This window comes from Cibotium barometz, chromosome 45 (assembly GCF_041138505.1).
Source record: "Cibotium barometz isolate CiBa-2024 chromosome 45, ASM4113850v1, whole genome shotgun sequence".
NCBI lineage: Eukaryota > Viridiplantae > Streptophyta > Polypodiopsida > Cyatheales > Cibotiaceae > Cibotium > Cibotium barometz.
Window position 1 is genome coordinate 3,685,001 of NC_141090.1, and position 12,288 is coordinate 3,697,288.

Here is a 12,288-nt window from a genome sequence, read left to right on the forward strand (position 1 = left end):
AATGCACTTAGGGAATTGTAGATATTGCCGATCTGATTTCAAATATGTCCTTGGATACAAGATCGGATGCCCGGTTGGAGCGATAAGCAAGCCACTTTCTCCTCATTGTGAATAAAACCTGCAAAATAGCTTCCAACACCCTCAATAGTACATGGAACGGATAAAGATCAATCAAAAGTAATTAAATACTCTAAATCCATTCAAAAGAAGTCCCAAACATGATTAAATTGAGTTAAACTTAATTAATATCTTAATCACTCTATTAATTACCTCAAAAATTAAAGAGTGATCAAATGTGGTTTTGAGGCTTGAAGTAACTCAATTTAGGTGTCTTGATTTCAAATCCAAGCTTGGATTCTAGATTAGAGTCCTATTAATTGAGTTATTTAGAGATTAAGCTCACAAATCTCTCTCTACAAAGTAATTAGTAAATGCTTAATCGAATGCAAAATGCATAAAATGCAAGTCTAAATGCATCTATTATTCTTTAAATGCAAAGCTATTAACTAGTATATAGATTAATTAGTTAGTTTTGATACTAAATATCCAATATCGGGTTAATTAAGCAGTCGAAAAAACAAAAATCATATTTCACCCAATATGAATGCAAATACAAGTTTAGATGCTACTGTAATGATGGAAATGCAATGCTAATAGCTAATATATTAATATGGTGGCAAGATTAAAGCCAAAAAACCTAATTTGGGGTTAATTAAGCCCACTGTTATGGGCCTACAAAAATAAAAACAAGATTTATTTTTTTATTTTTCTTACAGAGAATTCAATCGACACATTAAACAACCAAAAACCACACAAAAACATAATAAATCCCACACACTAAACCCACATTAACCAAGGAAAACAACCCACACAACAAAAATCAAAATAAATACAAAACCAACCAACCTTATCTCTTCCTTTTCCCCTTCCTTCTCTTACCTTATCCACTCTGTTATATACACAGAGGGGGAAAAAATAGAAGAAAATAGAAGAGAAAGCACTAGAAGCAAGAATGCAATTATGATTTAAGCCCTTACCTCCCCGACAGCGCCTTAAACTTATTTCACCACCACAGTCTCAAGAAAACTCAAGCAATGGCATTATACACACACTAATGAAAAGGCTCAACATGAGAGAAAGAGATGAAAAAACTTACTTGTTGTGGGGATGCAAGGGAAATCCGTTTAAAGCTTCCCAAAGGAGGCTCTCCAACCACTTAGAGAAGTAGCTAGTGCAAACTTACCTCCCAGCGCTTGTTAATTCTCTTGGACATACCCGCTCACAGCTCCATAATAGCTATGGTGATGCAACCTAATGACCTACAAGAAACTCTCACTCACACACTCTCATACACTCTAGTAAGAGGATAAGAGCAAGAGAATACAAGAGCTCTAAGACTGCACAGGGAAAGAGTGTGTTCTCATTCCTTACATTGTTATTTATACAAAACTTATAAGTGGTAGGGCACCCAAACTCGGGTGGCCATTATGTAAAAATGAGAACTATGTGTATCTACACCTATTAGTATACATGTGTAAGTGATGGCGACATTACACTTAGCTTGGAAATCCTTTGTTTATATCGTGATGCGCTCATTCGAGCGGGAAAAATCTATAAGATAATACATGAAGTACTAAAAAACTCACTCGAGCAGACAAAACATTACAAGTGATCCAATTAGAGTAATCTAATGATGTCAATCACTTGTTACGCTTAGACAGTCTTCGAAAAATTAATTGGTGGGCCTGCCTAAGCTAACTGCCCAATTAACCGCCATTGGAGATACGATTAACAGTAGCTCTCACAACCAAAGGTGTTGCTCTCCGAAAACCAAAGAGGAAAAGAGATGGAATAACCCTTACCCATGTACTACTTCCTTGGTTGCCTCTTGAGCGCTTCAAGAAAACTCGATGCGATCCGATACCATGAGAGAAATGTAGGAGAGAGGGTAAGCTTGAGATCCTCACACACACACACACACACACACACACACACACACACACACACACACGAGTAGATAATCACACAAGAGAGATGGATGACTGCATTTTCTTCTATTCTCTTCTCTTCTCTACAACCATAACATAAAGAGATAAATATTGGAAAGTACTCTCCTACTATAACTTACATAAGAAAGTATTCTCCTACTATATGGGAAAATACATACTATATGGGAAAGTACTCTCCTACTATAACTTACAAAGCTCGGTCCATAGTGTAAACCCAATTACTACATGAGCTAGTGCCATAACTCTAATACACCAAAGTGGCTAGTTTTACATAGCCAGTAAACCACTAGTGGCATTTCACCCATAATCTCACCAACCATGCTAGTGACGTAAGTGTGGAAGCTATCAGCCAGGTGAGTCATCAATGTTTGCAGCACTAGTTGAGCATGATATCTCAACACACTAGTCTATATAGTATTTAGAGTTAGTTGTATCGTAGGAGGTCGGCCAATGTCACAGCCACCTTACGATTGGTCCAAATGGACCGAACTAACTATATCATGTGATTGGAACCATATTTGATTACAACCAAAGACCTAAGGGTAATGTCGTATGGGCATTCAAATGGGCCTCGCAACCCAAGGACAAGGTGTCTCGAAAAGATCTCCTTCTATCCAAGAGTAAGTCCAATTGGATTACACTAATAGACATCCTCCCTAGTATGATACCAAGTCTACATAAGCTCTCTCCTGAACGAGGAAATGACCGCTTGCGTACAAAAGGGGAACGGCATGCCCGTGAGAACTTGGCCGTGTGAAAAGCCTGTTATAATCTTCTATTCAAACCACCGGTGTGGGTTTTATCATCTTGAGGAGGAGTGGGGCACTGCCATGGCTCGGCCTGGGGTGCTGCTTACGCAGCCGATGATTGACAGTATGCTGCCATCGCTGGAAAAGAGCTTCACGGTGTTCAAACTGTGGGAAGCGTCGGACCAGGCGGCCTTCGTGGCTACCCACGCGCCCTCCATCCGGGCGGTGGTGGGCAACACGGTGGTCGGCGCTAGCGCCCAGCTCATCGACTCCCTGCCCAACCTCGAGATCGTCTCCTCCTTCAGTGTAGGCCTTGACAAAATCGACCTGCCCAAGTGCCGCCACCGCGGTATCGCCGTCACCTACACCCCAGACGTCCTCACCGATTGTACGGCCGACACTGCCCTTGCGCTCATGCTCGCTACCATGCGCCGCATCCCGGCCGCCGACCGGTTTGTCAGAGAGGGTCTTTGGCCTATCAAAAACGACTTCGTGTACACCACAAAGGTATGCTCCTTCATGCCAATCCCTTTGTAACATTCACAATTCATACAAGACATATCAAATACAATCTGGACTCGAACCATTCAGTATTGGACATCAATCACTATATTGATGATAATCAATGAGAGACAATGTCATGTGTTACATAGTGTCGCTGATGGTGATACCCTAACTTCTGATTAGCTGACCTCAGCTGAAAACCTTCTTCGAAGGTGTGTAAGATTTTTCGTGGCTCCTAGAAAAAATTTGCATCCACATCCTTTGCATTTGTAGTAAGGGAATTCTTGAACTTTGCAAGAAACTTCTGATAAAACTTCTTGTCCTTTGTTCATCAATCTCTGTGGCAAAGAATTTGCTTTGCCTGCATAATCCCTCCTTGGTCTTCCACTCTTTGTGGATTTTCATCAACAAGCAATGTGAGGGCTTTGGTCGTCGTTATTTTTGTAGAAGGCGCACGGAAAAGCATAAGGTGCCTTTCTTTGGTGTTACATGAGTGGTAGCAAAGGCACTTTAATAATGATCAAGGCGTGCGTTTAGTTATTGAATTGGAAGAGATTGAGAGAAGGGGAGAGAGAAGAGATATAGAGCTTTGAAGAGTATACAATACTGGGCCCCAACTATCCGCTTAAGGTGTTAGCAGTCATCTCATGTCTGTACCATATTACTCAGTGAGGGCCTTTGTTGTGGGTGTGCCCGCTCAGGAGCTCTCTCCATTTTCCCCCATTCTTTCCACGTTTTTTCCCTATTTTTGGTTGTGGGGGCTGCCTGGTTTTGGCTGATTGTCTTTGTCCTGGCCGACTATGTATATAGCTGGCCGATTGGCTTTATCCCAGTCGTGGACATGATTTGTTGCTGTTGGTTGTTTTTGGGCTAGCTGACCAGCATCATAGGGTGGTATAGATACCACCCTTGCCCCCACACTCCATTTTGTACTGGATCTTTGTGTATATAGTAGAGTTTATACAGCTTGTCTCTCTCTCTACACTTTTGCGTTTTCTTTCTCACAGTAGTTGTTTGTCACCATTTTGGGCATCTCCAGAAGTCATGTGTGTGGAAGGGCTTTGTGTGTGAAAATATACCAAAAAACAGGTATTTACCCAGCCCAAAAAGGGCCGACTTCTATGCTGGCCGCCCAAAACCTCATATAAATATGAGGCTCCCCCCTTGTTCAATGGCATCACCAACCCACGTGGACTGGGAGCTCTGCGTTCTTCCTCACATCAGCGTTTCATCGCCTGCTGGCCTGGTTGCCCATATTAGCCTCACATCAGCGTTCCATCGCCTGTGCACTGGTCGCCTATATCAGCCTCACATCAACGTTTTTCGCTGCCTACAACAGGTTGGTCTACAACGTCTTCTGCCGCTGGACTGGCCGCCTACGTCAAACTCATATCAGCTTTTACATCGCCCACATTTGGCTTGACTTCATCGTCTACAACAGGCTGTCTTTAGCATTTGCCTTGGGCTGACTTCAGCGCTTTTCAGCAGCCTTACTTCAGGCTCACATAAGCCTTACGTCAGGTTTATATCAGCGCTTTCATCAGGGTCACTCCAGCTCTGTTATTTGTGTTTTATGGGACAGCAGCTCTCTCTGCTTATTCGGAGTCTCACATAGAGCTCCTGTACTTGACTTCATCTTTTATATACACATCACCATTGCATACTGTGTGTTTTACTCTGATCTTTCATATATTTGGTCCTTTGGTTTCTTTTGCCCTCACCTGGTATTAGAGCGATCGTGAGCAAAGGGATTGAAGACCTCGAAAGTACACACCATGGATCGACTACCCTCGATTCCAGAGGATCAGCCTTTCATACCAGATACTGACTCTCCTTATTCTGATATAGATCACACGGAGGATGGAACTCCTCATTCACTGGAGAGCCCTATTCGAGGTCTTTCATTGGGAGACGACTAGCCTACTTTTACCCACTCACCCTCTACACCCTTGGCATATGGTTTTTCTTCTCCGAGCTTATCAGCTGTTACTTCCAGAGGAGGATACATGCCCATAGCCAGTGTGCCAGTATTGGACCGAGATATTCAGCCTCAACTAGAGAGCTTTGCTTCTCATTCTAGCCGACAAATTGGACTTCGGTATGGGACTTTTTCTCAAGGACACATACCTCCTCGATCGTTCGGAGATCCATCATCATCCCTGTCGCTCGGTGACTGCGTCAGGTTCGTGTGTGCCTATTAGTACGTATGTTCCTAACTCTGCATGGGTATCTTCTTCTGTGGCACAAGTTCAACAAACGGTACCATCAACTACCCTCGATCCCTGGCATTTTGTGAACCCAAATAGAGGAAAGTCTAGGAGTATAATTTACTCTCCGACTTCTGGTGTTCAAGGAGGTAACACCGTTTTCTCCTCTGGTTCACTTTCTGTTCCTACTCCTAATGTGTTATGGAATACTGCCCAAATTCAAACTCAAAACCCTCCCTCCCAACCCATACCTCTTCCCACTCGTGTTGGCTTGCAGTCATCCATTGCCTGCACCTCTCCTGCGTATGGTTTCTACCCATCCCAATTATCTTTCAACACGACGCCCTCTGGCACTGCGGTCCCACCCAGCATTCCTGGGTATCAGGTGGTTTACCAACCCATCTCTGGTAGTGGTGTATTTCCCAATTATGTGCCATCTCCAGGTTTCGTACCTCAACCTAGTATTCCACCTATGCTGAGTACCCAAAACTTGATTCCATCTTATGGAGCACCCTCGACAGGTCCTTCATCCATGCTTGGTCTTGGTGGACTGTCAGGTTTTCTTCCTTTCATGTTTCTATGTCCAGAAATGCTTTCACAGAAAAGACTCGTTTTAACGGGTCTAATTATACAACCTGGGCTAATCTTATGGAACAAGTTTTCACTTCCCAAGGTTCCTGGAACTTAGTAAAGGGCCTTGAACCAAAACCCCACCCTTCTTTAGTTCCTCATCAGGTCATCAGCCATTGGGCAGCTAGAAATGCCACTGCTATAGTGGAGCTCATGCAAGGCCTCTTGCCCGAGTTCCATTCACAACTCCAGCAGTTCCCTTATGTCTCTGACAGATGGCACACACCTCACAGAGAGATGCCGCACGTGATCGTACGCGTCGCATTGATCTTGAGCATCAAATTCAAATTTTCTCTATCAAAGAAGGGGATGACGTGACCGTCAAAGTCGCTGAATATCGGTGCCTTAACACCGAGTTTGCCACCACTAGCTCTGCCAAGTCCCAAGAAGATCAGATTATCACTCTTCTAAACAAGTTGCCACCTAGCTTCTTTACTTTTGTCACACAGACCATTAGTTTAGAGCCTATGCCTAACCTATATGAGTGTGAATGCCAACTCGTGTTTCGCTCGGTTGCATGACCAATTTCATCCCAAGTAGTCATCCTCTCCCTCCACTCAAGAGGGGGCCCGTGTGTCCAATACAACCTCTACTAAAAAAGGACAGCAAGGGAAAGGGAACAGCAACTTAGGAAATCAAGGCAAATCTCCCGGCAACAACCCTGATTCCAAAAATCCTGCCTCCACACCCATTCCCTACTGGCAAAATATTCCCAAAAAGAATAGATTTTGCACTTCTTGCCAAATACTTGGACATGTTGATGATGAGCGTGTTTTTAAAACCAAGGTAAATAGAGGCAACAACTCCAACCCCACTACCTTCACCCGCCAAAATAACCAAGGTGGTAGCAATGCTCCAAATTGGCGATCCAGAGGGGGTAGCAATCCAGCACCTACTCTACCAAGCTCCCCTCCAAGGACCCAACAAGGAAATGGTTCTACTTGGCCCCGTTCCTCCCAGTGGCGAGCTAATAGTCAGGTTGCTCAAGCCCCACCTCCCCAGTCAGTTTCTTTCACCACTCCTGAAGATATGTCTGACTGGTCTTCCCTTACACCTCATCCCGGCTCCTCGACAAATATTGCTCAGGTCACACTTAAGATTGATTCTAGCCACCACTCCACAAAAAAGAAGAAACGAAGGCCGGAACAAGGTCATCCGTAGGGAAAGGCCTCTGCCCTCATTTAGATTTGTCAGTTACCTGATAATCCCTTTGTGCCCATTATTGAGGCCCATCCAACTCTTCCCTGTGGTCATTCTGTCACTTGGGTAGTTGACAATGGCGCTACTCACCATATGGCACGTAATGCTGACATTTTCATTTCTCAGCGTCCCATTAAGGGAGAAGTTCGATGTGGTGACAACACAATGATGCCCATAAAATCCATTGGCATTGTCTTATTTGACACCAACATTGGTCCCAACCAGGCTACCTTAGACAATGTCTATCTTGTCCCTAATTTAGGTCTCAACCTTCTTTTTGTATCCCAGCTTACCCAACTCGATCGTGGTGTTTACTTCAACAAAAGAGTTGTTGAGGTAATTGATGAAACTACTGGTCTTGTTGTTGCCAAAGGACAAGCTCAGAAGGATGGTTTGTACCGAATGTCCACTTTTCTAATTGAGCCATCTTCTGTTGACTCAGTTTTGCATTGGGTTCGGGCCTACGTGACCCAAGCTCCCTCCGACATTGAACGACTATGGCACGTTCGCTACGGTCATCTACCCTATTCCACTCTCTATGAGCTATCTCGAGACAAGTTAGTTGAAGGTATACCCATCCTCAAACTGACAAAGGATGTCTGTCAGCCCTGTCAACTGGGTAAACAACATAGCTTCCCTTTCCCACAACACGCTACTCATCGGGCTTCGGGAACCTCCGGTTAATTCATTTCGACTTGAGTGGCCAATCCCCAACCCCTTCCTTGAATGGATCTCTATACTACATGCTGATTGTTGATGATTGTTCAAGATACATGTGGGTATATTTCCTAAAGCATAAATCTGACGCTTTTCAATACTTTTCCACATGGGTTCGGTTAGTCACCAATCAAATGGGCATCTCAATTGGATTGCTTTTAGTGACAATGGTGGTGAATTTATCTCCCATCAATTTTCTTAGTTCTTACAAGATCATGGCATTCAACGCCAACTCGCCTCCACCAACTCTCCCTCACAGAATGGAGTGGTCGAGCGCAAGAACCGAACTGTCATGGATATGGCACGCTCCATGCTTTTTGTAGTTGAGTTGCTTGAATGCCTCTGGTTAGAATCAGTCAACATTGCGGTGTATCTTCTGAACCGTTGCCCCACGGTTGCTGTTCCCCACAGGACCCCATTTGAGGCCTTCTTTGGCGAAAAGCCAACCGTTTCCCATTTCTGTGTCTTTGGATGTTGAGCATATACTCACACTCCGAATGATACAAGGGGCAAGCTTGAGCCAAGGAGTGAGTTGCTCATTTTTGTGGGTTACTCTTCTGAATCAAAGGCTTACAAAGTTTTTGATCCACAATCAAACAAAGTTTTCGTTCGTCAAGACATTGTCTTTGATGAGTGAGACTTACTTCGCCTTCCGCCGCCCATACCAATTGAACAAGAATCTCAGACTGTGCCAAATGAACCCCATCAGTTACCTTCAACTTCACCTCTTGAGGAGGCTTCCTCCTCTCGACAACCCCCCAGGGACCCTTTACCTCATTGGTATTGACAAACCATGCGTGATTCTGGTATACTTCCCTTTGATATCCCTTTGGACGGTCCTCGTCGATCCACTAGACTCGCTCCTCGTGCCTCCTTTGCCTCTGTTTTTTCCGCAAACTAGTGGCACATGATGAGCCAACATCGTGGAAAGATGCTATTAAAATTCCATCCTGGAAACAGGCCATGGAACTCAAACTCGAAAGCATTGACCATTGTCATGGCCCTGTGAAAATGGAGCAGGACAAGTGTGGGCATGGTGGTTGCAGAGTCAGAATATTTTATGATTCACATGGGGGGTGCCCGGACAGAGTTTAAGATGTGTGGACATCCCTAGGTGTGAAGGGGGGAACTAGAAACATTAAGTTTTAATGTTTATTGGAGTTTGCCCCTAGGCCTTAGTGGCCCTAGGAACTTATTAAAGTTTGGGGCCCTAGGGATTAATTTGGGGAGGAGTTTTCTCTCTCCTCTCTCTCTCTCTCTTCCCTTTTTGGGGAATCGTGTAGCAAAAGTGGGAGTTCCTTCATGCGCATGTATTCTAACGTGGAAAAGCACAGGAGAAGGGAGGCGGCTGCTGTTTTGTTGTGTACTGCTGCTGATTTTCTGAGTGTAGATCAGCCGTACAGCACTGTACGGCCAGATCTGTGGAAGCACTCTCTTTCTCTCTCTGGTACAGGCGGCGGGTCTTCTTCTCTCTGCTGGATTCTCTGCGCACAGGGTCTGGACAGACTGTACCAGCAGGTACAACAGCCAGCACAACACTGTACGGCTGCCGTACAGTGTACGGACAGCCAGGTACAGCAAGTACAGTTGCTGCAGGCTGCTGCAGGTGGTGCAAACAGGTGCTGGACAGACTGTTTACTCAGATTCAGGCAGGTACAAGAGTGGACAGCCGGCTGTTTGTGCAAGTACAACGCGTGGCACGTATCCCGAGGCGGTACAGACGGGTACAGTGCTGATTTTCAGATCTGTATTTTCAAGGACAGCATAGGAGTGAGCATCAGGAGGAGGATACAGGCAAGTGCAAGCACACGTGTGAAGCAGGGTTGTGGATTCAAGTGCCTACAAGCACAGATTGGTGCTGTTGCTTCCTTTCAGTGTTGTTTCACGAGCTGAACTTGGTAAGCTCTGTTTCTGTTCATCTATCTCTCTCTGTCTACTGCTTGATGTCTGTTGCAGATATGTGTTATCTGGCCCCTTGTGAGAGGAGGGGTATGGCAGATTGACAAGGGATTAAGACAGAGATTGGACAGCACATGTATGTTTGAGCTGAGAAGATGTATCATGCACTTGAGTTATGCCAGATGTATGCCCATGGCTGGCCTGCTTTGTGATCTTGGCTGATCAGAGGGAGGCACAGTGTGTTGCTTGAGGACACAGATCTGTGTGCATAGATCCTCTGTGCTGAGAAGGATTTGTGGGCCGTCAGATTGGACTTACAGGTGTAAACTCTTGGCTGGTCTTTGTGTTGTACTCAGCCATACATATTATTTTTAATTGAATAAAGAAATACCGCAAGGGGCGCCAAGCTTTGGGGCCAACAGGTGTCGCTGTGTTTTCAGATTTGGGCACTCTAGCTCCAATCTGTGTTTTGTTTCTCATCTAGACTACAAGTGGACGGGTGATTGCTCCTACCGCACTCTGGTTTTCTATCAGAGGCCGGTTTCAAGGTTCCGTCCCCGGGACCAATCATCAACTTTCTGAAGGGGGTGAGCTCGTGGTTGCTTTGAAGAAAGCCATCGCTGAAAATTCAGCAATCATGTCTGATACAGAGGAAGAGTACTTCTATCATGAAGAAGAAGAGCAAGAGACTTCTCCTGAGAGAGATGTATCTGAGGATATTTTTGCAGGAGAATAGGCTGCAGATGTTGAGCCTTATGAGGATGTAACACAGCCAGAAGATGTGCATGGTAAAGAGGATGATGATGCTCGGTTCAAAGATCGCTTGGCTAGTGTTATGGATACTTTTATGCAGCTCACACAGAGTGAGAGATTTGCTGAATTTTTGAGATCTCGCACAGAGCCCCGCACAGAGCCCCAGAAAAAGAAGAAGAAGGTTCGTTCGAAGAATCTTCCTCAGGGTCATAGTGGTGCCATCCCACAGGAACCATCTTTTGGCCAGTTTCCGAATATGCAGCATGCTTATGGTGCAAACTCTCAGAGTTCCTTCTATGGACAGCCACCTATTCCTCAGCAGAATATGCATCCAGGTTATTTTGGTGGTGGCTCGGTGTTCCAATCCATGACTGGGGGTTATCCTCAGGGAGGCATGGGTATGTATGGGCCTTTTGGAGCCAATTTTCAGCCTGGCATGCAGGGGAATATGTATGGTGGTATGCAGTCCGGTATGGCTGGAAATATGTTTGCAGGCATGCAACCTGGGATGCAAGGCAATATGTTTGGTGGCATGCAGCCAGGTATGCATAATGGAATGTATGGAAACATGGCTGGAATGTATGGTGTGCCTGGCATGGGAATGGGAAATGTTGACCCAATGATGGGTATGAATGTTGGGGGCAGCAATCTCACGAAACCACTTCCATATGATAATCTAACGCCTATGGGAAAGGCGAAGGATTACAAGGAAGGGGGAGCTGCAGTGAAGTTTGACACTTCCAGTGGGGCCAAGGATAAATTGAAGGCACTTACCTTTTTACAGTAGTTTGATGCTGCTTTTTCTGGTGGGAATTACACAGAGTCCTCGAAGGTGAGGAAAGCTGCCACTTTTCTCAAGGGCAATGCTTTGCAGTGGTGGTCTACTCTTCTTTTGCAGGGCATAGCACCCACCACATGGGTTCAATTCAAACAGGTTTTCTCTTCCGTATGTCTCACATCTACATTTGAGGTGGATGTTATGACCGCATGGCACAAGCTGGATGCTTCAAAGTGTGATAGTTTGGAGGATTATAACAAGAAGTTTTGGGAAGCTCTACTCCCAGTGACTTCTTATCGTGCCGTGCCATTATCTGAGCAGGTTGAGAAATATTGTTGTGGGCTGCCCAAGGAGGTACGAGATTATTGTATAAAGACGAGTAACGAACATGTCACAGATGATTGAAAATGCTATGACAGCTAATGCGTTACTCACAGGTGGTTCATCTGGATTTAAGGGCAGTAAGAAATTGAGCAAGAAAGCTGCAAAATTTGGGCATGCTTCTCGTGATGCTAAAGGGTCTTCTGAGACAAAGTATAAGAAGTTGCCAATGCCCAAGAGGACTTCTGAGGAAAGACAGGCTTTGAGAGATGCTCAAAAGTGTTTTTACTGTACTGAAGAGGGGCATATGTCATTCAATTGTCCCAAAAGAACGTCCAAAAAGGACCCTGACAATAAAGGAGAGCCCAAGCCAAAGAAACCAAAGCCTTCTGCAGGCTTAGTTCCTGATCTTGTGGGGGAGCAGCTAGGTGGTGAAGCTACAGAGTTGTGCAGGGCATGGGGCAAAGTGAGAGATCAGAATGCTTTGATCTTCTTTGACACAGGTGCTAGAGCCAACTTCA

General features: G+C 45.0%; 1 protein-coding gene across 1 annotated transcript in view; it reads left to right on the forward strand.

Moving 5' to 3' along the window:
* The first annotated feature begins 2,789 nt into the window (after positions 1 to 2,789).
* LOC147612324 (D-isomer specific 2-hydroxyacid dehydrogenase family protein) overlaps positions 2,790 to 12,288 on the forward strand; it is a 52,957-nt gene continuing 43,458 nt past the window's right edge. Inside the window, exon 1 of the mRNA XM_086782928.1 lies at positions 2,790 to 3,265. Coding sequence (XP_086639054.1) covers positions 2,840 to 3,265 — 426 coding nt within the window. The 5' untranslated portion in view covers positions 2,790 to 2,839. The remainder of the gene's footprint in view (positions 3,266 to 12,288) is intronic.